Raw genomic sequence first — 26,883 nt, 5'->3', positions numbered from 1 at the left:
TGGTATATCCATTTTGTCAGTTTTCGACTTCAGTTTTGGGAAACATTCAGTTGATAAGTTGTTTTTTCCGCAATTGTAAGGTTGTGTGGCTTTAGTACTTTTGAAATTTTCCTATTGATTTCTGGAATATATGGTAGTGATATATATGTATTGTTTCTGTGTTCCTCATTATTGTTATATTTAGTTGAGTTGTAAATTTTGTTAATTCTTCGTTTTATTATTGGTTCAGAAAATTTTTTTGGGTAGTAATTTAAGTAATATTTTTCTGATTTTTTTTTAAATTTTCTTGTCTGTAATTTGGGTGTGATAATTTTATAGCTCTATCTGTAAGTGCAGTTATTACGCTTTTTTATATTTTTGGGGTGCATATGAATTATGGTTTAAATATCTTCCTGACCAAACTTCTTTTGTATACCAATTTGTTTTTATTTCACCTGAATTATCATAATTTACCGTCATGTCTAAAAAATGTATTGATTGACTTTTATCCTTTTCTATTGTAAATTTTATACTCTCGTGAAAATTGTTGAATTTATCTAGGGTATATTGAACTCTATCTTTGGGTAAACACATAAGGCAATCATCTACATAGCGCTTAAATAAAGTTGGTTTATAATTTAGGCTTGTTATTATGTTTTTTGTCAAGCTTTCCATAACAAGGTTTGCAATTGTCGCTGATATGGGGGAACCCATTGGTACACTGTATATTTGTTTTCAAACTTGAATTTTAGTTTTACTACTTACATTTTAGAGATTTTCTGCAGACGAAAGTATTCAAAATGTACTGATATTCCAAAGTCAACTTTCTAAGAAATAAAGTTCATCTCAACAAGATTGAGAGGCGTTTATTAAAACAATAAATTGGGGAAATAGCGATTATTAATCGTTATGAGGAAATTCTAGAAATTATATGCAAAACTTATAAGAACTGGTAGTACACTCTACATCTACAGACCTGAATATATTCGAATTAATTTACTGAAAAGTTTTTTTCTCTTCTATTGAAATAATTACGTTGAAAATACGTTGAATCAACTACATATACAACAAAATAATAAAGCGTTTTGTATTAATCCATCGAATGTAAGTCATCATTTGTATAATAATTAATTTTTTGTATAGTAATTTTTTTCGTAAAATGATCTTGCGTTTAACTGTTTATAAGTTTTCTACCGCCGAGCAATAGCGTGCGAGCAATACTAATTTTTATTCTACAATTTCGGGTTATTTTTTATTTGAATAGATAAGAAAGCGGAAATATTCACTAGTGGAATGAATATTTACGAATAAGTTACATTGAATAAAAGAATGTATTCAATCGATGCAAAGAATATTATTCAATTTATCTCATAAGTTTAGGCAAAGTGCACCAATATTTTACATATCTCTAATGTCTCTCATAGCTTGTAATATTCCTATATGCTTTAAATAGATATAGGAAGGGATTGAAAAAATTACAAAGAAACTCTGATACAGAAAATTATACACAGTGGGCAATTCTTTTTCTTCGAAAAATTGTGACCATAAATGTGTTTTCGATACAATTTGCATTATTTGTTCAATCAGCGCTTTAAACGTTTATTTTATAGGTACCTACTTTTTGTTCGTATGAGGAATCGAAATTAAAAAAAAAACCGAAACTGAGACGTTATTTTCTGGTTAAAATCCTCAAATTATTTTACTTTCCAGAAACGGTTTAAGTTATTTTCAGTTGCTCATTGAATCGAATTCATGCGGCTTTTAAACAACACACTCTCCCAAAAAGCTCGAATAACTATGTAACGATTATAATAATGTAATAATTCGATAATGAAATACTGCAAAGAACACAAGTACAATTTTATGCTCTTATAAATACTGAGTGAAGATACCGAATTATTGTGTTGTGGGTGTACATGAACTTCAATTGAAAATCATTTATATTATAGATACTAGTCCCACCTGTCTTCCTCTTGACATGTTTCATAACATTTTATCACGTAATGATGCCGATTACAATGTACGTGTAAAGCGCTAGCTAAAATCCGCCAACAAGAATAACAATTTTAAAAAACTATACAAATAAATTAGTGATCTTTGCTCCAGTATTTTTGTTGTTCATTCACTAACCGAAGAATCGATAATATGCGGCAAACATAAAATGGAAACGATTTAAGGGAGAACTAGGTGGATGTCTTCAGCATCATTAAAGAACCGGTCTGAGGTATAAATGTAGGATACCTTCCTGGCATCTCGATATGCCGCTCATGCTAACCGAACTCGTTTTACTTGTCATTTTGCTTATAATAAGGAGTAGACTCAACATGTTGCATTCTACTCATTGACGAACTTTATATTTGATGATTTAACTATTATAGAAAGTTAAGCAATTAGAGATATTATAACTTAAGTGGAATACTGAATTATTCATATGACTCTTAATCGTCAACTAGACTGTCTCGCTGGCATTATTTTTGATGGTGTACAAAACTTATGCGAACAAAAAATGAGAAATAAATAATAATGATGACGACGAGGTTGAGAATGACATGGAGAAAATGATCATGTATTATGACCAACGGTATGTGTTCCCAAAACAACATCAAGATTATAACTAAAGCTTCAACCCATTGAAAACTTTTTTCTATAGAGGCGAAGGTTCGAATTTTGTGCTTAGACAAAACATGATTCGGTGATGGTACATTTGTTTGTTCTTGAAAGTATTTGGAAACCTAAAATGATATCGGTGGATTGAGCAGGTTCACATCGCGCCAGGATTCTTCCAAAATATTTGAATAAACATCTACACGCTTTTTCGAATGTACTTTTTAAAAAGTAAATGTAGTATATAATTCATTGTGATTTGTCTTCAGTTCCCAACATAAAGAATAGTGGAAAAGTGAAAGTGGAAGAATAGGAGAAACTTTTCCACTATTCCATATTGGTTTGCGACCATATCCATCAAATTACTATAGAAACTCTATGGATACGATCGCAAACCAGTATTTTTATATTGAGGAATTTGAGATAAAAAGAACAAAAGACGTACAAATCTCTTTACACTAAGAATTGACTGAAATATTGTTTTATCAGGCGAGTGTTAATTTCGATTATTGATGTGACTACATTTAACCGTGATATGTTGACAGCACGTACCGATTCTGTATAGAAAGATTTTCATTTATCTTAATTAGTACTTAACTGAAAATCACTTGACAGTTATTCATTTGGCCCTGTAGATAGTAACCAGGTAGGCTCATCTGCAATTTTTGAAGAAAGCAAATAATTTTACTCATGTAGCATTTTTTGAAATGTATGTTAATTCGCATTTGACTTATTTTTAGAATATCCGAGAAAACAAGTCGTCAAAAAATTATATAAATGAATATCATATGAAAATTGAGTGAGCACTTAACAGTTCAACGTATCAAGCAAAATAAAACAAATTTTGTCGAAGCATAGCTTGTAAAATATGTAGATATAATTTATATTTGTGTACAAAAATTAGAATCTTTGAACACAAACAGTTGAATAATACAAGTGAATAATACAATCTCCACGGCTAGCTTACCCAGCCATACATTAGTGTTGGAGCTAGCACCTCAACAATATGTTTTGAATTGTGTTAATATATATTTCACTAAATTAATAAAATAAACGGTAAGGATCTTCCAAAAGCAGATTCATTCGAATTAAAACATTTTTTTCGTTGGCGGGAAATACTTTCTTCCTATTTTTACTAGATTGTAGACGACTACTTAAAAGATAGCCAATCTTGTTACTATTCATCAGTAGAAGTCATCTTATTGGATAGACGAAAATTGGACATAATAGAGACTCCGTGAAAGAAATCGTAGTTTTACTACTCATGCCCACTATTTAGGTAATTTACTCAAAATTAAAATTGCATATTTTATATAAATAAAAATTATTTATCAATGTTGGTATTGTATTGGATTGTATGCAGGACGGTCCATTTTAATCTGCAGGATTTTCAGGACATATTCTACACCCAACAGCATTACTTATTTAATTAATCATTAATTATTAACATTATTAGAAAAGCATACTTACATACATACCGGCGACGTTCAAGACCTTTGATACTTTTGGAAAAAAAACGAATTTGTATTTGGACGTGGAATATGTCCTTAAAACCTCGCCGATCAAAAGTAGTTATGGTCGCTTTATACAAGAGAGTAAGGAATAACGCTTAACGATTAACGCGTATCTTAAAAGTTCGTTGCGCATCAGTCCATAGAGGTGTTTACGAACCGAATATTGCCTAACGCTTAAAGAATAAGGCTTAAGAAAGTTGCCAACTTGTATCTTATGCGTTAGGCGTTATTCTGATTAGGCATGCGCAGTGTGTAAGATAAATTACATTCCAATTACCGACGCGATCGCCAAAAATTGTATTTAGATTTCGTGGTGAGGTTAGGCGAAAAAATGTTTTGAAAATCACTGACCGAAACTTTGATTCGAAGCTGTGGAGGAGTTTGAATTTCTGTATAATAAGAAACATTCGCTGGTTAAAAATAATTTGGTAAAGAAAAACATTTTACTACTTTGTTCCTACATTGTTCCTTTGTTTGTACATCTAAAAAAAATCATCTAGATTTTGCAAGCTACAGAAGTGAGCCCAAAGACAGTCGACGAGTTTAAAGATTAAGTTTAAAAAACGTTAGGAAAAACGCGATTTTTCTGTTAGAGACAGTGTTGTTTAGACATATTGACTTAAAAGTGAAGAAATCCCAGTTTTCAAGAGCTTTCCAACTAAATTATTATAATCTTTCGCTGTTTCAGTTCGGGGAAATATTTTTGAAAAAATACCCATATTTAATTATTAGGGTTTTGTCCATAATGCGAAGCTGCAAAAAGAAGAAGTGGTAAATGAGAACTTAAAGAATGCTTATGAAGAAATAAACAAGAATAATTTAATAAAATGGGTGTGTTACCATTTGTCATTTCATCTCACCGTAATTATAAGAAATCAAATTTTTATATTTATTAGTTGAATAATATTGGACAGTTAATTCAGATCATTAGGTACCTATTTTAGATATCCAAGTTTTTGTCTTCATTTTCAAGAACTTCTCAAAGCAAGTTAAGAATTAAATTGTATTGTTTGAGAATAGAAAGAAAATTAAGAATTTTTTTTAGGTAGGACAATTGCGTTTTATCCGTTTTCAAAAAGTCATTACGGATACCGACATACAATTTGGCACCTACAAGTAAGATGTCAGGATGGAAACACCCGTAGACTAAATTTTGATTAGGTGGGCATATTAAATCAATATTTAGGTTCTTAAAGGTGTGCATTGCTTCCATTCACTTTGGTAGATTTGGAGGTATCGCCAGAAATTAATATATATTTTGAAGTGGTACTTGTTTTGGGGACACATTGACATTAGCTCTACCTCAAGTAAATTTCATTCTAACCTGTGGCAGGATAAAGCAGAGTTTCAAAATGTGCATTTTTCGGTTGTATCAGGAACTGTAACACAGTCGGCGCATGCGTTTATTAGATTTCCAGGGGTCGCTGTAATAAGATTACCTTCCCTGCAATTTTAATTTCAATTAGACGAATAGTATGCCTGTCTGTCGTGTTTTCCTATGTTATTTGTGCAATAAAGTCAGAAGTGCATTTAATCCGATGTGTGCATTAAAAGGTCAACAGACCAATTAAAATTATTGAAATGCATGAATGCGCTAATGATAATAATTCTGGTGGAATATAAGCTGTCAGGGAAACATGATATATGGCTCCATGCGGAGAATTATCTTGATGATGCCCGACCAATGATAGTCGAGGCCGCGGCAACAATGAGAACGCATGCAAAACAACACATGGTCAGTGTGGAGCCGGCCGGCACAGCAACAACCTACTAATTTAGGTGAATCTGCGTTAGGTTGCCTACCTTATGGGATGATGGCCCATGTCGGGTGTCGAACACGACTAATGACTGTCACACACAACATCACCCTGCACTCTTTTCGTACCTTTAGGTATGTGGCATGCGGATTGCATATAGCATATATAGGAGGGGCCCAGCGCAGCCGTATACATCTTGGCGTTATGGCCGCCATCCACATTGGAAGATAGGCCATCAAGCAACGGCACAACGCCGCACAGTCGGCGATTGTAAAACTTTTAGGACATACTTTGCGAAACCCTCGCATCGCTTTCGGTGTTGCCGTTTTGCCTCAGTTGATGAACGGTTATTCTTTCATAACGGAAATATTCAAATGAGTAAAAAATCGACTTCAGAACCACATCAGTACCTTGAATTAATTGGTTTCAATCACATGAAACATCTAGGCCAAAAAAACGCAAGCTGCTCTTAGTACATTCTATATTGGAAATATCAAGTAGAGACCTAGAAACTGATTTCGGTCCAGGATGGATATTCCGAATCGCCTATGATAGTAAAAATTGTACTCCAAAGCCAAAGCAAATATTCTAGTTGAGAGCATGTGATGAACCCTTGAACAAAAAGATGCAGTTCCGCATGTTTAATAATTTCCTGTCATCCAAGTAATTGTCCCAACATTCAATTAAAATGCGCTGGTTCAACCAATGGACTAAAAAAGTTATCCAAGGATGGAAAAGTTACATATGGAAATATAGATACTGCTGCTAGAGGTTTTTTTACAGCCAAATGAAAACATTGAGCAAGACATGAAAAATCTGTCGGTGAAACGAAATCTTCTAGGAATTAAATTGATCAAAAATTGATGGTGTCAACCCCTTCCTGTCAAAGTGATGGGCGAATGGAATAGAAAACATTTGATGCCTCTTAGTCACGTACAAGAAGGAAATGGTTCAGTTTTGTAAGTAAAGATAGTGAATAGTTCTGGTGATTAATGGTGAGCAAAACAAGTCCAAGACCAAAAACAAGTCCAAGACTTGCATGGACCTGCTTTTGGTTTTGTTTTTGCACACTGCTTTTTGTTTTGAGTACTGGTCTTGATCTTGCTAACAAAACAACGGTCTGTTCTGCACGTCTTTAATAGTATCTATGTTTTATGTATTCTTGTGACAGGCTTGATTTAAGGTGTAGATATTTTAATACGGCTTATAAAATCTTAACTGCAGAGTAAGTACCTTAGGCAAATATGAGGACAAGCGTAACATAATTAACAATAAAAACTAATAATTCTTGGCAGAGAATGTTTGATATTACTGTTTACAGAGCACCGACTTATTTTAGGACTTTCGCAAGAGATACGGAAAAAGATTATCATTTAAGTGAAAATTGTAAACTGTTCAACAGTTTCAGGTAATCGTTTACAACTTGCGGTTTCAAGTTGCAAGAAAAAAGTTAGACGATTTTGAACCTTCTAATGGTTCACATTTCAAGGATTTGAGACGTTTAATGTGCATGAAAAACATTTACCTTTTAATACTTGGGCATACCACAATTTCAATGTGAAAGTTAATAAATGTTAGCATAAAAATAAGCGTACCCTCGATAACTATCCTCCGATTGAAGCTATCTAGAATAGATGGGAAAAGACCTGGAGTCAATTCGAGCTGAAATACATATATTGAGCCCTGTTTTATCTATGTCTAATTCAAAGCTGTAGTTTCTTATTTTATGTGTTTGTTTTTAAAGTGAATCGTTGGTATATTGCGCGTTCAAAACAGTGCAACTTTCTTGTCATGATTAAGGGCTACGACAACAAATTTAATGCCGATCAATATCGAATTATCATTTGCAAAAATCTTGGACTTGCAAAACAAGATCTTGTTCTTTTATACATAGTCTTGATATTGATCTGTGCTTTTTTTGCAAGACGAAAACCAGTCTCGTTCGTGACTACTGATAAAACTGTAAATAAGGTAATAATGGTAAAATTGGAAAATAGATCTTTGAAGATAATGAGATCATTTTTACTGTCACTCTTCAAACATGCAGAAATGCAACGACAAAACTGCAAGAAGGCTCAAGAGAAATTATCCAGAAAACATCCAGTAAAAACGCTACCAATTCAGTCAAAATAAAGTCTGTGTTGGGCAGAAGAAACTGAATAATAATACTTTCCGAAAAAAAGTTGAAATCTAATCGAGCACGTGACAACGTCGCACGTTTTGGTTTCGAACTCTTCTAATATCCGGATGGATCGGTTATTGGGCATCTCTTTCTAACCCATTAGCAACATCGGAAAAGCAAGCCTGGTCTCGCTCATAAATCGTAAACGTCCCCATGGAGCGTCGGGAACCCCTCTTACCCCTACCGGTGCAGCTATAGCGCGAATTAACATGACATTTTTGTCTGCAGGGCGGAGAACTTTATTAAATGGGGTTAAACAGATTTTGAATTCATTATTCCACTCACTTGCTTCATTATTCAACCATCGGCTCTGATTTTTCCAAAAAAGAATTCTGTCGGTTTCAAAGAAAAAATGTCGATGTCTACCTCTTATTAGGGCAACTTTTAAAGCATGCTTTAAAATAAAGGTATAATTTTGTAACAAAGGTTGTGAAGAAAATTCGAAATTTGGGACAGAGGGTGAGGTCTACGAACTGCGAAAATTGCACCTGCATGTGAGATACACTCTTTTGTGTCAAACTGATGCAAACGCTAAACGCTTCCAAAACTGATTTAATAGCACAATTTTCAGTTCAGTTTGAATCGTAAGAATGACAGAAAACTTCAGAAAACTTCTTCAAAATAAATAAGTCAATAATAATCATAAATTTTAATGTTAATCAGGTGATTGGCAATGAAAGATTAGTACATTAACTTGAAGCGCTATTCTTTTGAAAGTAGGTAGATACCGAAAGAAAATACTATTTTCCTTTAGCTCACGATTCACATTATAGTTAATCAGTCTCTAATAAATCTATTACCCCACAATAGTGGTCAATCTAGTCACTGGCAAACCGAAATGCTAAAAATGTTTTCATGTGGCTTTTTTAAGAGCAATGATGTATTGTTCATTGTTTGAAAAAGTTATGAATTGCATTCATTGCATGAAAGTATTCTAAAAGTGATTTAAAATAGATTTCGATTCTCAGGTTGCTCTTTTAGAGGCCTGTATGTCCGTAGGGGGCCCTCTGGCAATTTTTTTATGGAAACTTGTTTCCGAATTCCAAATATCCGATAACATGTCCACATATTCCGGGACACTCTGTATAGTAAAAAAAACGAAGTATTTTTGAAATATCAAGAGTCGCAATGTGAACAACAGAAAATTGCTTTCATATTAGTAGGCTCACGTTTTTATTAAAATAATGTGAACCGACAGCATTACTTGGATATTGAAGTTTAAATGATTTACTAATTATAAATGTCAATACCCTATTTTCATTTTTTAATATTTATCACACCTTGTATGCACCTATAACTCGAATATGATCACAATTGCTCATCAACTGAGCAAAATATTTTTAAGAACTACAATAGTTAATGTGAAAAATGGAATAAATTCTAGACATGAAATATATTTCAGTGCAACTTGTAACATACCTGAATTTCAGCAAGCACTTGGATTACACTTCTAGACTGTTTAATTAACGAAGAAATAATTGCGGATTATATTTGCATAACAATATACCTGAGGACAAAGAAAATTATGTAAATACCTTAAAAGTTACGCATGATGTGTAGCACTAGAGAGTAGTACAGGACCATTAGAAACAATTTGTTTCATTTTAGTGCCTATCTTAGGCGGTTTTCCCGTAATTTGTTAACATACTTTCCCGCTTTCCGTCCGCGTTTCACAATTTTAACACAATTTCTGCGGCCGCTCGGATCGTTCATTTGCAAAAAACAGACCCTACACATATTTCTATCAATACACAAAAAAGCAGGTTTTTACTTTAATCAGCAGCAAAAATAGGGAGAACAAATAAAACCGGATTTCACCCATAAACACCTGCTGAACGAATCATGACTATTTAACAGGAAGAACGTAATTTAAAAAAACAACATCCCTTCTAATGAGCTAAATAACTTTCATTTTCATTTTCTAGAACTTTTTTAATATTTAAATTAAATTTATAACAATTCCGATTAGCAGTGGTATATTTAATGGCTAATATGATTGTTGTCTTATTAATAAATCTCCCAATAAATTAAACATCAATTAACATTTCAACCAAAAAAAGAATTTTTATGTACGTAACTATTGATAAAAGACGTCAACTTAATAACTTTTTTGGGGTAAAAATTGACACATTCCTCAACTTATAATAACTGTAACAAAATGTGAAACCTATGCAAAAATCAATTACATTTTTATAAATTGATCGGTGAGGGTTCTCAGCTCAGCTTATTTATAGAACGAAAAATGACGAATCGCGAATTATTTATCATATATTCTATATGATATGAAAACAGCCCCAAATAGGTCTATTCGTGTTTATGAGCCGCTTTTAAGACATTATTTTCTCTTTGTGACATGATGTATAAAAAAATAAAGTTGATGCTACTGCAAATCAGACATCGTTCTGAAAGCATGAACAGGTTTATTGCGTAGTTTTCCTCTAATAAAAACTGTGTCTGGAATTCACCTGAAGCAAATTTCTATTAGATACTTTATTGTGATTTAAATAGCAAATGCTAGTGTAGCTTCAGCAATCTTAGATCGTCGGTCGTATCGTTGGAAAAGGATTCAGGATTTACTTTTTGTATTAATTTTTCTCAACATTATGACACATAAGTTGCATTTTTTGTCGTCCGAATGTTTAATACACAGTGAATGTTGCGAACTATCTAGAGATATATTTTGAAAGAAAAATGTTGTACTCTAAATTTATGCTTCTCTCTCTGTGGATTTAAATGTACGTTTAATGGGGGTTTTAAATTATAAATATTGTCAATGGGAAATGTTGCTGAAAAATTTCTGATCAGCCGAAACTAAATAATTATAATATTATTATTAATAATATTGTAAAATAAAAATCATGAAACGTAGATTTTTTTGCAGAGAGTATTCGATATAATTTTTGAAAAAGCGATTTCAAATATTCTCTTAGTACGCCCTCGATCATTAATCTCATAAATTAATCATTAATAGGTTCGACGACATCAAGAACATGTCCGGCGAGACTAATGAAATGGACAGACTAGAAAAATCAGGGATAATGTCTTCATTTTCTTCATGCATAATGCAAACGGCGTTTGGTTTCCCCAGCAAAACAAAATGTTCGTTAATGGATTAGTGGGACCCGTTTGTATTAATGACAAAGTATGGTCTAAACACAACTCGAGATCATCGTAGTGTACCTATTGGGAAGTGAAAATATGCGTAGCGAATAATAAATGTTTGAAGACCTGCTTACATACTTATATGCAGCAGGTATTAATAAACATGAGTTTAGTTGAGCGTTATTGAAATTAAATGGTAAAAAAATAGGTCCAAGAAGAACCCAGATAGAAGATTAAGAAGAAAATAGAAAAATACCGTTAAACTGTTTTACACTTTAAATGTGGCAATGAACGACACAATTTATTGAGTTTTTATGAGTTTTCACTTCGTTTGTCAACGATAGTGTGATCGTTTTTATAGAGATTCATTCTAATAAACACAGATGGAGTTTTAGGTAAATAATGAGTCAAGAAATTGAAAAAAATATTACAAAAAAAGTATTATTTTGAAATGGTCCCATGTTTGATTGGTATTGATAATTAGAAACAGTGAATACCTACATTTAGTGAATTAAGTTGAATTTAACTTTTACCCCAACCGATTTAATAATTGAATAACCTAACGCATAACTTCCAACTTTTAAATTAGGTACAATTAAAGAATCTGTATTCTGACTATAGATATCTTCAGGGTGTCACGAGTAGGTACAGAAAAAAATAGTATAAAACGGCAATTCTTATCAAAAACTGAGATATTTGCAAAAAAGTATATCGGAAGGATGGCAACAATGTTTTTCAAGGTAATCTGGGCCTTAACATTACTTACATAAAATCGCAGATTCGTCTACCAATGGGGCGCTGCAAAGGGTAAACAAATTCTCGTGTCGAGTGACATGTAAACGATGTCCATGGCCTAACATATACAAAATAAATGTCAACTGTTACTCATTGAGTATAGTTTATAATTTAGCCGCCAGTGGTCGTTTGCACTTTTCGCAATTTCGCAATCAAAAGCTCAAGTAATCACAGAAAAACACAGAAAGAGACCATTAAATCGGTTGGGGTAAAAGGTAAATTCAACTTAATTCGCCAAATGTAGGTATTCACTGTTTCTAATTATCAATACCAATCAAACATGGGACCATTTCAAAATAATACTTCTTAAGAAAGTTTTCGTAATTAAACATTCGTAACTAGTAATTCGATTTTCAATAGCTGATATCTTTTTTTCTATCAAATATTTTTAAATATTTTTCTCGTGCTCTGTAAGTCAGCCCCTATAACCTCTTAAAAGTAATTATGCCAATTTTGAATCACCCTGTATTTTTTCAACTTTTAATTTGCGTATTTTCGTTTGTACTTGATCGATTAGGACTACCTTAGATATTTTTCTGTCAAATTACCAAATTTTGGAATCAAATATACCTACTCGTCTACACTCTTAACACTTTCTTCTCCCCAACCACTAATAAAGATGTGCGTGTGGAGCAACCTGTGGTGACCCGAATAAGTAAGATGCCAAAAAACAGACCAAAGCCCCATTAAACGACTACACACAAATAACAAAAAATGTGAAAAAATTATTTCTAGTGTAACCGCAAAAATATTCGAGCTCAATACCTTAGTTAATAGCGGTATAAATAGGAACAACCGTCGAATACCTAGAGTTTTGTTTGAAAATTTCCAATGCTAGCTTTATCTCCTAACTGACTCAACAAACAAAAAAATGAAAAAAACGTAATTTGCAAAAGAGGAAAAAGTTCTGGCCCATGAGGGGATCGAACCCGCGACCTTCGCGTTATTAGCACGACGCTCTAACCAACTGAGCTAATGGGCCGATGTACACGCTTGAATACTTGCCAGTATTTACTCAGATTTAGTAAGCAATATTTTAATATTGGTATATTTTGAATCACAGCGATTACGACGTGCCAGAACTTTATGATCAGAAGTTACTACTGAATCATATGCAAAAATCGTTATGTAGTAATCTTTGTTTGAACAGCTAATAACATAAACCATCTGCACCAATATATTGGATGGCAAGTGTAATTTAAATTAAAATCACCAAAAAATTAGAATTCGTACGTCTCAAACGAAAAGTTTCCTATGAATGAATCATCCGATGAATATGGAACAGTGGTTTGGTAGAAAAAGTATTGAAAAATCTTGAACAATAACTTTCTCCTAAGAGTGTCTTCCTATTGAAAAAATTAAATCCCGAAGGAGGGCATATCTATAAATAGAAAATACCGTAAAGTCCGTTGCTTTTGCGTATAAATTCTTACATTTTTTTTCTATTTAAACATTTCGGGTTGCTGGACGAAGAATACTTCATCACGTTCTTTATTTTAAATAAATCATTGCTGCTCGCTGTTGTTTTCTAAATCGCATACCGATTAGTTCTTTCAGTTCATCATTAGGTGAACTCGAAAGCTGGATCCGCCCCTGCCTATCATTGTAGTTAGTTATTGTGTTTTAAACATTACTTTAACAGTGAAAAGATCTACCTATTCAAGTTCATCATTGTATACCGGACAGTTTTTCTCGAAAATGCCTAAAATGTGATGACAAAAAAATTTTTGTGATGTGAATTTATGTTGATTACTATTATTTTTTCACAAACTGGGTTTCTTGGGTATTTGGCTTCAAAAATTTTTGTCTTTTAAAAAGACATAATTTCCTCACATTCTTATTCCAAATTCTATGTAAAAAAATGAATCCGCCGCAACACTAAAGAACTTATCTGATTACTCTGAATGTGAATTTTTTCATATTATAGAAACTCTGCAAATAAAAAACGAATTCTGACTAAAAGCCTTATTTCCGCAATAATAATTATAATAATAATAAGTTATTTCCTTACCTGTATCTATTATACCTATAGACGTAAGACGAAACAAATAAGAAAAGACGACAGTAAAAACTGAATCTGAGAAATCGACAAGAAATGAACTTCGCATTGTATATGCATGAAACCAAAACTAATGTAGGTATACGAGAAGTACTTTCTTGATTTTTTCAGTTCTTCTGTCAAGCCTACTTGTTCTAGAATTGGTTGAGGATTGCATTTAACTATTAATAAGTTTTAATTTTTGATAATCAGAATAGTAAACACACAAGTTTATATGTGTTTATAAATTAAATAAAATACATATCAGAGTAAGCAGCACTAATCAATCAGAAAGAACATATTTTTTATCTGTTTTAACTGCAATAGCTATAGAATTCCTCTCACAACTCAAGTCAACACTACTTTCCTTGGCTGCCTACGTTCTGATTCATTCATTTATGTGATTAATAACAACTGCTAGAAACTGAGAGGTTTTTCCAAAATAATACCTGCTGGGTGTGGATTAATTAATGTAGATAGGATAAGAATATCATTCGATTCGCTCTTTTCTGATATGATATTCATTATTCTCCACCCTTTTCTTCAAAACAAATAACATTTTTTCTACCAGGAACGCAAACTCGAGAGGCAGAAAGAAGGAAACGATAACTTCAGTGTTATCGGTCGGAATGAAACGAAACGCATGCGAACGACCCCGAGATATCAGGAGCACAAGAACGGTGAGCAATGTTAAGGCCGTTTTCGTCATTATGTTGAAATCGCCTTTACCATCGGAACTTCTTTGATGAACTTTGGAACTTTATGCTGACTGATCGAATTGGTTGAAGTCGAAAATATTTGAAACCGATCTGTCTCAGGAAAAAACCTTATAAATACACCAAGGCAAATGTTGAATAAAACGACGTTCACTTTAGTTTGGTATTGCAAGTATAACAAAAGTCAAAAACCAATAGCCGATCATCCAAAGAAATCAATTAGTTGGGAAATAAAATACAGAGATGTATCATCAATTTCGTGTATACGATACATACATAAACACAACAATTTGCTTTATGAACACAACTGAATGTTGAAAACACATGGGAATAATTTGTTAGGTAAATTTTGGTACCAACAAAAAAGTGGGATGTTTGCAACAGCGTATACTATGATGCTATAGGTTACTTAGTAAATGCGTGAAGGGATATTTTGCACAATCAAACAGCTATTACAAAAACAAATATTGACTTGAGAATTTTTTTGGTGACCCAAATTAACATAGAAAGAAGCAGATGTAAAAATATTTTTATTTGTTGTTAATTATTTCATAATGTCGATTGAACTCCAAGTATGACAATTCTTAAATGATTTTTGTTGAAACTTCTCCAAAATATCTACTAATACACATGAGTGAATTAAAGGCTTAACTCAGCTATAGTTTTTAATTCATTTTTTTAAACAGCCGATTCCGCCTAATGGAACTTATATAACCTATAGCAACATAAAAATTATCTATTATATATCTAAACATAACTACTCATAAAGACTCATATCAACCAAAAGAGATCATTGCCACTTCATAGTACTCAATTGTAATTTTAAAACAATAATAAACATAGTTTAAAAATTTTCATACACGTCACTGTTTAAAATGCTTAATATAAATATTTACATTTTGGTTTATCTAATTTGAAATTGGGGAAGTGAGCATCTTAAAATTACGAAATATGTGACAACATAGGTCTAGACCAATGCCATAACAGCGTATTGGTATAAAAATATGTTATTTTTTACGTTGCTTCTCAGAAAACGTTGCCAACTTTCCCAAAAATTTCTTCGCCGAAGAATTCTTATAATATGGATAGGTTAGTAAGTTTATAGTTACAATAAAATTCGGGTTTCTAGAGAAGTTTTCTCAGATATATTACAGCAATTTTATTGGCAAAACACCAAGCGGTACAATAACTATACCAATTATCGAACGATATGAAAATATTATGGGTCACCATATTAGGAAACAATAACAAGCTAATAACAAAAATGATCGAGTAGGTATATGCCATAAGCCAATTAATTTGACCACGTCTTTGCACTGGGCCGACTGCCTGCATTGATTTAGGCTCAATTGATTTTGCATAGACATTACGTGTAAACGATATATAAAAATCCAAATTCAGCCAATCTGTATTTCGGAGAAAAATCGAAGAAATTATAATAGAGCAACTATGCTACATATTGCAACTTTATGTCTCTGGTTTCCCATAATTTTTTGCTGAAATCGTATACGAAAAGCTACAGATATACAGGTAGGTACCTAATAAGTCGTATGTACAAATATTTTGACAAAAGGGCAGAAACAACTTAAGTAACACAGAAAATATGGCGAATATTATTTTAGCGCTCTATACCTTTAATAATTTACTATACATTTAGGCTAAATAGGCAACACTGATTACATCTCAACATACCAGTTAACATCTAAAGACAAAAAGACAGTCGTATATACAAATTCCTAAAGCTAAGTGTTGTTTCAGGAGAAAACTATTTAAATATGATTTCCTCTTTATGTTCCCTAAACTAAGTCAGCACAGTACTGATTAAGAAAAATAACAGACATAAATCATTAAACAAAAATTTTTGAAAAACCTAATTAGATAATCTACAGAGAATCAAGTGGAAAAACTGAAAGCATCAATTGGTAAGAACTTTTCACATCTGATTTAATCTAACCAACAAATACTGCAGATAAAAAAATTCCAAATAAGATGCAACTTCTTCGTATGATGTAAACCCTTTTTAGGCAGGCGCCAAATTAGTGACATTTTATTAACACTAACAAAATGCTAAAGCTGCGCTTTGTTGAATGCTAAGTAACATTTCACACTTGCGTTTGTGTCATAGAACCCAATATTTAAGATATTTTTCTCAGTATTTCGTGGAACAATTTCATAACCCCACGTCAGACAATATAGATTGAAACCAAAAGATTAGAATCTGAATACATTTTAGCTATACATTTTCATCAACACTTCCTTCCTAGATTTGAATTCGATTTGATAAGGGGAAATAATCTATTTAATAATTCGATCAAGCTTTAATTTTTTTAACTGCAAGTACTGAAGCTCAGAGCTGATTCTCGATTTAATTTAAGTTGAGTAGTTTCCCGTTTAACTACTGAATTGTATGGGTGGTGAAAGCGATAAGTTCCAATTTCACTTTTTCCCCAGATCCATGAAAACCCAATTAAATAATCACCATAAGATAATAAAATCAGAGAGCACGATAGAAAAAAGTAAGTACAAAAAAATTGCACGAGAATTTAAAACAATTTAACAGTATTGTCGTTGTTTTCAGGGGAATCACTATGAAGCACCTTAATTGTTTGCTTAGATTGTTTTATTATGATATTTATCAAAATCCAATCAAAATACTACCAACGCGCCTTAAAATCAACAGTTAAATAATAAGTAAAGAATATCATAAAACTTAATATAAGTTTGTTTTGAAATTCGCATTCATTCATAATGAATAAACTATCTAAAGCCTATGAAAATACGTTAATGTAAACTGGAAAATTTTGTGCTCTGCACCAACTATACTATTTGCACAAGCCCTGCCAAAATGTTTCTCTGCCCTCATACTTTTTTGGAAAGCTTACTTGAATTAGACGATTTTTTTCTGATTTTATTGGTCCTTTGAATTTGGTGTGGTTTCACACACCTTTTTATTGCACATACGGAACTGAACATTGAGAAAGCAACTTAGTTGGCAATAGATAAACTGGCAAATAGGTTAAAATGCAAAAAATGTATAGACCAGCAAATGAGAAACCCATAAAAAATTACATTCATAATTAGTCAAGTTAGACAAGGATATTCAGCTCTGCATAACTATCGGTAATTGGAAAATATAAATGTTTGTTGGGTGTAAATGTCCACTTATTTGATTTATTTACCTGTAATTATAAACGGTAGACATTATCAATTTAACAGCCATTAAACACCCATTTATGTAAAACAACTGAAGGTAATGTGGTTTCGCTATACCAAGATTGAATAATTAATATTTCAATCCTGCTCGAGAAAAGGAATAATTCACAAAAAATTTAAGCCTTTGAAAGTGGTAATAGAAAAAACAAACAAATAGAGAAATGTGTTTAACATTGTTATCAAATAGCTTACCTAGAAGAAAGTACCTAAATATTTTATATTGGACGGTAAAACTTACGTCACCGTTCAGCAGAGAAACCATGTGAAACAGCAAATAAATAATTTCCAAAAAAGTACGAACAGACAGAACATATACTGAACGAAAATCCTAATAACAGCGGAGAATGTAAGTATTCTTTGGCACTGCAAAGAACTTAAAATTATTTTCAAAGTTTCGAGGATTGTAAGCATTTGCAATGAAACACCCTCCTAGTCTATTCCAACTCACACGATGACAATAAAGGGTGTTTAACTAGTCAATCCATGTGAATTGCCCAACACAACCCCCGAAAACCCCATAGGTCACTGATGATGTTTTAAAGCGCCGTTGGCCGAAACGTGGTGATTAACCACGTGGTGCGGCAAATGGGCTGGATGGTGATGATGGTTTTGGTTATTCGTTGCCGTATTATTATTATTTTGTTGTTGGGACGCCTGACGTTGGGTGTTTTTCTTGTTCTTCATTCGTCGGTTTTGAAACCAAATTTTAACTTGTCTTTCTGTGAGATTTAAATTTCGTGCCAATTCCCACCTTTTTTGTTTCGAAACGTAGGCATTGAAAAGAAACTCTTTTTCCAGCTCCAAGGTTTGGTACTTTGAATATGGCTTACGCTTTTTCCGAGCAGTGACTTGTCCCGTCCATTCTAGAGAGTTGCCGCCACCTCCACAAGCAACGCTCACTCCCATTGTACCCAAGGAACCTAGAAATAAAGAAAAACAAATTTGTACTATTCAAGTGCAAAGCATTTATACTGGAATGCATGTCTAGGAAAATACTTCCCTTGTTCACTTAAATGCTTACAGGAAACTTGCCTCTTATATGAAGGCAACCCTGAGAATCCAACAAAATCTGCCAATTAATTAAATTTTCTTATTCACTTGTTCGGAAGCTACTCTGAATCAAATATCCTGCTGGGATAAAATCTTGAAGATCTGAGGGCTTGTATATTAAATAATCGTTTCTCAACTCAGTTGGATTCGAGATAACTTTCGCAAAATGCATACGTTGACTAGTGCATTTCTCGGAGTGTGCTGAGCGCAAATTAACCTACTGAATAGTGGTTAAGTATGGAGAAAGAATATTAGTTTCATTCGCAATATATTAGGTAATTTGCATTATAAAATTGTCAGGTTAACCACATGCAAATGTTATGCCAGATGCAAAGAGAGAATGAATAGACATATAGAAAATGTTTTTTGGTAGCCCGCAGAAGCGTAGTAAAGAAAAGTTTAGTTTGCAATATCTATTATTTTAGAGCAAACTGCACAAGTTAGCACATATTTAACGTAAAATTAATAGGCCATTAGTAACCAGGAATGCCGAAACAATTTCAATTCAAAATGTATTGAAACATTTATACCTACTACAAATTATATCAAAATTTCAATTTAAATCAGACAAACATTAAATTCAATTATTTTTATTGCATTGAAACAACATCACTTCTACCTTGCAGAATTGAAACCCAAATATTGATTTTGATATGATGGAAGATGGTCAAGATGTGCCAGGTTGCGGATCTATTTCGGCTGAAAAAGAGCCATGAAAAGAAAACTATACAATCGATCCAATCAACAACTGAATATATAATTCAAAGGAAAAATACCCTACATTTGCAAAAAAATAAGAAATGAAAAAATCGTGCAGTCAGAAAATGCAATATAAAATGTAAGGACATAATAATCAAAACGAATAACGAAGAAAACTATAGCTTGTCATGTCGTAAAGAATTTGAAAAAATTGAAAAACGCAATTAAAAGGTTTGGTCAAAACCACTAGCCTTAGTCAAATCTGACAAAAAACGTTTTAATATAGAATTTACGCAGAAAAGCCGTGTTGTTGAACATTAAATTTAATTTATTTTTTCACAGGTAGCTGAAATTAGCGGCTTAAGATTTTTGAATAAACCATCGGAACACTTCAAAATGTATATGTATTTATTCCAGTTCAACGACACCGATCTTTTACGGAGCATTTCATCACGTGTTAATTTCAGTTTTTTTATGGCGTTATCTAAATGCCGAAGCGACCCTAAAATGCGTGACAAGGGATGATCAGCTGTAGCCAGGTCATATGATCTTGATTTCTGACGTCACGCAGAATGGAGATATTCGGATATGCGATCGTTAAACGGACGTTCGCTGTTTTGTCTCTCAAAATCTCAACTGCTTATAGCGATGTTGCCAACAATTTCTGATCTATTAAGTCCCACTGTCCAATTCAATGAAGAAACGCAAGAAACATTCTGGCATAAATTAATATAATACTTGTGAAAGTATAAATTGCAGATTTAAATAAGTCTGTTTTTGAGGGGACAACAGTGTCTGCGTTAAGAATGTTAGTATGTTAAAGACCTTCATTGAATTATAACGGCAGTGAATCGAGTATTTTAAAGTCGTTACCGTCGAATACCGTGAATAATTCGGCTTAGTCGATAGTACAGAAGTCCAGGAAATATTTGAGATAACTGCTTCTAGACGGCAACATTGAACGCACAAGTCCCTAAGATCAAGTCGGGGAGCCGTAGGCAAGTGAGATAAGTAGTATAATAACTAAAAGAAAATAGGCCCAGACGAGTTTTGTGAGTTTAACTCTTAACGGTAGCCGAAATTACTACTTTTGCTTAAACGGTAACGAGTTTCCTCTTGGCAAGAAAGCGGTTTTAGCTAAATAAAAAAATTATGTAGTGGATATTCTTACGAAAAATCTCAATTACAATAGTGTGAAATTAAATGCTAAACGTTCAGAATCCATCACATTTTCAGTATCAAATACATAGATAGGATTACCATGAGCGAAAACAACAAATACAAACCAAACATTAAATGTTATTGCAATAGGAAAAGCGTTTGGCTAATGAGGCTACCTTCGCATTAAAAAGCAAATTAATCAAATTCAACGGAGACCCATAAAACTGATGATATGAATGACGAAACAAATACGTACATTTTTATGTCATTCTTAAAGAGAGTCATTGCCTTCATATGACGTACTGGAGTTGTAGTAGTACGTTAGAGTGTTATAAAGCACTTTTACTATGTCATAAAACTGACCTAAGCCATAAAATGTGTTAAAAATCGTCAGCTGACTGAACCCAATTATGACAGTTTATCGAATCATTATTTTTGTTTACTTATTTAAAAACATTTCTTAGTGATTTATTGTCAAACATTTTTATAGGTTCTTTTTATTGCATGCCGTTAAAATTCACACACTAATAAATATCAGCGCACTATCGATTTGAAGGCAAAACGTCTTATCTGTTTAATTGTGGCTATTTGCATTTTATGTGCCATAGAAATAGATTATTTGTTGTATTGAATAGATATCGGCAAATACCAGAAGGAAATGAACAAATCAATATGATCAGATTAAGGATTTTCAATAAAAATCATATCGAACTGGTATTTTCTAGAAAAATGAGTGTAAAAACGTGATGATTTGTTAATTTTGATTGAGCTCAACTTAAAAAAATAATCTAATGTAGTTGAACCGCGCTATGCGTTAAGCAAAAAACGATATCTGTTAAATAATCACCTCGAACAGACAGAAAACAAACAAACAACACATTGTGTCTCCAGAAAGCATTTCTGAAACTTGTAAGGGTGTCGCCATCTAGCGCAAAACTCGAATACATTCTCTTTACATGCCTTTGAAAATTTCCAGCCAATCAACAACATTAACCAAATGACATTGAACCTAATTGACAATTTGCTTTCGTGTTATTGTTCGGTTCGCAGTGACGAAACTGCCTGATTTATGTAATTGAATTGATGTTATTTGAATATTGAAAGACCTCAACAAGGAAGTGGTTGGCAAATGATTCACGGAGCGTATTGAGTAGTAATTTGCAGCAGGAAATGAGAAGAAATAATCAGAGGTAAACTGTATCTCTACTGATAATGGTGTGGAGTGACAGTGAATCTAAATGAATTTGGGTGAACAAATGTTGCAAATTAAACTTTTTGTTGTATTTGTATGTACCTACCTATTTGATTTTTCAATATTTTGAGCTCAAAATTTCTTAGAAATATTGCGATTTAAAAGGGCAAGAGTTTTGAAAATTAGTCACTTGTCTAAAAAGATTTTTTTATTGGTCCCATAGCAAACTAATAAAAATTGCTCAAGTTGAGCTATGAAGTAATTTAGATTATCCAACCCAGGATGCCTAGCAACTTTTCTTTATGAATTATTGTCGAATAGAATTTCATTTTACATAATCTTTTGGTAAAAGCAAAACATATTTTCTAAATTAATTCGTATTTTTTAGTTCGGCATTCACTTTACTTTAATGTATTTTCTGTGTTAAATATCCTAAAACTCAGAAATTCGGATGCGACTTGGCAACAGTGGTCTGCTATCTTCATTAACGAAGGTAAAGGCACGGAAGATACTCATGCTATTTAGACTGGCAAGGCGCTAATTTATTGCACTTTAATAAATAATAACATATTATAATTTAAGACAATTGATATAAAAATTATGCAACGTATGTTTCCAAAAATTACAAATTGAACAGGGATTAGGTTATAAGCTGATCAGTCTCAACATTGTTTCTGCATTCGTAGATATAATCTAGGCCAAAAATGAGCAAATTTTTCGTGCGGATTTCAAACCCAGAAAATTAATATGGAAATGTCTGCCAAATCCAGGACAAAACAAACAGAAAAACTCGGAATTTAAAGAGGCCATAGATTAAAATAATTTTGGTAACCAGAACGAAGAAACAGTAGTGAATTAACTGAACACCCAGCACACAGAGAAGAAATTGGTTGGCAAGTCAAAGAAAACATGCTTCCATTGGAATAAAGAATAAAATAGCAAAAATCACAATTGCAAAGTTCAGTCAACTTACCAGGTGGTGGGTAGGGAGTGGATGGCATTGACTCAGGAGCACCGTAGTTTCCGAGACCGTACCCCCTGTCGTGATGTGAAAAGCCGGTGTCGAGGGTAGGAACCCTTCCCCGGTCATCAGCCGGTGTCAGATAGGGCCCATCCACATGGTGACGACTGGCTGCAGGGTACGGAGAATTGTATACATTGCACCAAGAATTGCTTCCAAAAGACTGATGACAAGAAGATGATACGGAAGGATCTGCACCTACACCTCCCCTGTACTTATAATCAGGCGGCGTTGAAGATGCAGTTGCTGCAGGAGACCAAAACGGAAGGGGCGGTTTATGATCTCGACTCCCATTAGGGTCGGCAGGTAAATTGTAGTAGGTTGGATTGCTGTACTGGTGATTCAACGTGGACTCGAAAGCCGTATGGTTTTCGGATGGAGAATATGACGACCAATGGTTCTGACCATGTCTGATCACGCTGCCGTCCGTACAATCTCCATAACCACCTGAGGTCAGTCTTTTGGCGGGAATGTGCAGCGGACCGACCGATCCGCTGTTGCTGGTAACGCTGGCTGGAGAAGAGCTAGATGTGGCCGAGGTTGTGGCCGCAGGAGGTGCAACAGCCGGAGGGCTGGTCATCCCGCTGGTACCACTCGGAGTAGCGGCACTCTGAGGAACCGGCGGGGGACTTTCTTCATACAAGCCTCCGTTCATCATGGACCACCAGGCCACCCCGGTGGTGGAGCCCGCGGCGGAGGCTGGTGAAGGCCCAGGAGGATGTACCACATGGTCGTACAGGGTCGGCGCGGCGCACGCCACGGGGTCCGCGATGGTGGCAACGATGGTGTTGAGGGAGAGTCACAGCGTTCAAAGTCCAGTCGGCACAAGTAACAAGTGCACGCAGATTTCGAAGCGACAGTCAGAAGAATTATGTAAAAGAAACAGAAGAAACACAGATAAGAAACAATCTACTAACAGTCATCAATGGCAAACGACGACACCCAGAAAACGAGGCGATTTAATAGATAATGTCACAATTCAGCTGATTTTAAACACTTCGCTCAAAGTGCACATAAATCACCAGATGATGCGGCACCTTGTATACAAAAGTTTATGAGCCGTAAAATATTTTATTGGCAGAAGTAACAATTTATGTTGTTTTCTGTTTTCGTTGGTGGTACCCCGAACTAGTAACAAACCGTTCCCAAACAAGCACAGAATTTGTCCCAAAAAAATTAATTCTTTTAGAAATATTCGTCTAAAGAATGTTTGCGAGCGCGCTCGAAAGACCACGTATCGAGAGGAGCAGATCGCGCAATGACATGATCTCTTGGACGTGTATCGAGTATCACGAGCCGCAACTTGCGAACACACTGAATTCCTGTGAGCAGGCCGCAGACCAAAAAGTCGACAGCGATTGGCGACGCGCGTGCGATCTAGCGAGCGCTATCTGAAACATCGCTGCATTAAATTAACGTATGTCGCATCACTCAGCAGAGTCCTTCGAACGGAATTACGCTCAGATATCTAGAGTAATATTCAATTAAAATTGAAGATATTCGAAAACGAGCTGAAATAGCCGGGCTTTCAACGAACAAACAAAATCCTATAAAAAACACTACAAATTAGGCAGCACACTTTATCCCTCAACACCTTTAGAACCGCTTTCCAATTGTTTGGTCAGGCCTCAATTGACTTCGTTAACGGCCCATGAAGAAAAAGCCCAGGTAGAAAGGACTCATAAACCCGAAGGGCCATCATAAATTTCTCCTAGACCTAGGACGAAAATTTTCGGAAGCCAGAACTCTGAATGTGCTGTTATTGGGGAAATAAATCGGAATCATAAAATTTTACGGCGGCGTTGAAATGAAAAGTTGTAAACCAACCACAACAGGTGGAAAGTGTTTTCTTAATTATGCTCACCCAAGCGTAATGGTAACGGCAATCAATGTCGAGTTTAGCCTTTAATTTATTCATTTCACAAATTTGAAATAAATTCGAATCCCTTGTTGCTGCCCTTTGAGTTTGAGAATTTCAGGTAAAACTAGGTACTAAGTCATCAGAACATCGAAAATATACGATTCTAAGTTAATTTCTCTTCCCTGCTTTATTAAGAAAATACTCGCATTTTATTTAGAATTGTCGTGGTTTGCTCGTAAGTTCATGTTAGAAACGTACATCTCAGTTAAATGAAAGCTGATTCAGCTATGTGAATATACTAAATAGACTAAGACGTAGGTACCTATAGAGAAAAGCCTAAAATAACGCGTAGATGCACGAAATTTATTTTGCGCTGGCTTTGACTTATGGCGCTTCCGTTTGTAAGTTAAAAAATAAAAAAGTTCTGCCTATTTAAACAAAACCGTTATTCTAGTAGGAAAAACATTGTACATTAAATTGCATAAACTACGGCAAAATAGCTTATTTCTTGTGCTTAACCCTACACTATTACATTGAAACCATGCTTTAAAACACGTAAGTACCTATGCAGTGCATCATGTTACTGTATTCCTCTGATCCACATTCTGTTCAAAACCAATTCTCCAAAACCTTTTTAATCCCACTTTCGAATAGCTCTGCTTTTTTACTGCGAACAATTTTCAATGGCTTCGACACTTTAAATTTCGTGGTAGGTACTAATTTTTCAATCCGGACAAAGAAATATCGTCATCATCTCTACTGCCAACATTACCAAATCCGGAGGGTTTATTGGTCTGAATAAGTTCTGGTCCAATACTACAATCAAAGAATTGCAGAACATTCTGTTTGTTAATGCATGTTGGTATGCAATGGTTGACGCAGGCATACCTAAACGTGGGCCATTCTTTATGAAACAGTAATACCATTTCTTGCTAGTCATTATTTTAAGTTGATAAAGAATCAATTTTTTGTCATCCAAATCAAAGACAGATTTTCGGATATCAGCTATTGTCAATCCACAATAGCAGTCTGCAATTTCAGCTATTCGTTCAGAAAGTGCTGTTTAATGAAGGCAGGAGCCTGAAGTTTGAAGCCGCATTGCAAAAATTATGTGCCATATAATAATAGCAAACTTATTAATAAATCCGCTGATATATGAGTACCTACGTATTGTTAATGAGAAAACCTCAATTTATAAGAGAAAATTAGAAACATATATTTTTTCTATACTTCCTGAACCTTTCTAAATATCAACTACAGGGGAATGAAGCAAATTTTGAAACACCTTGTATGTAAAGAAAACTGTAACATGTTTGCACCGAAAAGTGAAATAGCCTGCCTTAACTGCCAAATTGTATCGGTGTTTTTTCTACCAATAGCTAGCAGAAGCCCCAATAGAAAGAGTCGGATAGATATGAGATACTGAGTTTTTCAGAAGTTATTCTGCATATAATTTTGTGAGACAAAAACATAACGTTATTTTTTCAAGGAACTCCTATTTCGATAAGTTCGATATACATTTTCTAATTAAATTTCAGACCAGATGTGAACAACTTTAATTTAAGATCCCTTAGATATTATAAAATTAAATGATTCAATCACTAACTGTTCCCTCATATTTTAATTTATAATCACAAAAGCATATTACAGTAAGTAGGTATGTAAACTCATAAAAGAGCGACAGCAAACCTTGGAAAGTTTGGGATCAGTTTAAATTACCTCAACGCCCACTTTTTCAATATAATTTTGTTATAAATCAGCAATTACAATAGAAGCTTTCCACCCACATGCTATTGAAATCGTGTATTTCCCCATTATATTATAACCCAATTTTTGTTTCAATTATTTAAAGAAACAACTTGACCTTGAGTTTACCTGATAGAGCTTTGCTTATTGTTCCTCAGCTCATGGGATGACATTTTTTCTAGTCAACAGTAACAATTTGGTTGGAAAACAATATTTAAAGATTTTCATAAAATGTTATCTAGCAGAAACCAGT

The 26,883-nt window shown here is 33.8% G+C and overlaps 1 protein-coding gene, 1 long non-coding RNA gene and 1 other non-coding gene across 4 annotated transcripts in view; all 3 read right to left on the bottom strand.

The window, feature by feature from the left end:
* LOC125505850 overlaps positions 1-5,971 on the bottom strand; it is a 171,940-nt gene extending 165,969 nt beyond the window's left edge. The window contains exon 1 of the long non-coding RNA XR_007282476.1: positions 5,901-5,971. This is a non-coding gene — a long non-coding RNA (uncharacterized LOC125505850). The remainder of the gene's footprint in view (positions 1-5,900) is intronic.
* Positions 5,972-12,841: 6,870 nt separating this feature from the next.
* Positions 12,842-12,915, bottom strand: Trnai-aau. Its single transcript has one exon. It is a non-coding gene; the product is annotated as a tRNA-Ile (tRNA).
* Positions 12,916-14,931: 2,016 nt separating this feature from the next.
* The window catches only part of LOC109535439 (homeobox protein abdominal-B), a 94,601-nt gene continuing 82,649 nt past the window's right edge, over positions 14,932-26,883 (bottom strand). For both annotated transcript variants that reach the window (XM_048667613.1, XM_048667612.1), the window contains exons 5-6: positions 22,976-23,722; positions 14,932-18,820 (exon numbers count right to left, since the gene is read on the bottom strand). In XM_048667613.1, coding sequence (XP_048523570.1) covers positions 18,423-18,820; positions 22,976-23,681 — 1,104 coding nt within the window. In that variant the 5' untranslated portion in view covers positions 23,682-23,722 and the 3' untranslated portion in view covers positions 14,932-18,422. The remainder of the gene's footprint in view (positions 18,821-22,975; positions 23,723-26,883) is intronic.

The sequence above is a fragment of the Dendroctonus ponderosae genome, unplaced genomic scaffold, assembly GCF_020466585.1.
Source record: "Dendroctonus ponderosae isolate FM_Combo_2020 unplaced genomic scaffold, Dpon_F_20191213v2 Dpon_F_20191213_1, whole genome shotgun sequence".
In the NCBI taxonomy this organism is placed as follows: domain Eukaryota; kingdom Metazoa; phylum Arthropoda; class Insecta; order Coleoptera; family Curculionidae; genus Dendroctonus; species Dendroctonus ponderosae.
This window is presented reverse-complemented; position numbering and strand designations above follow the sequence as displayed.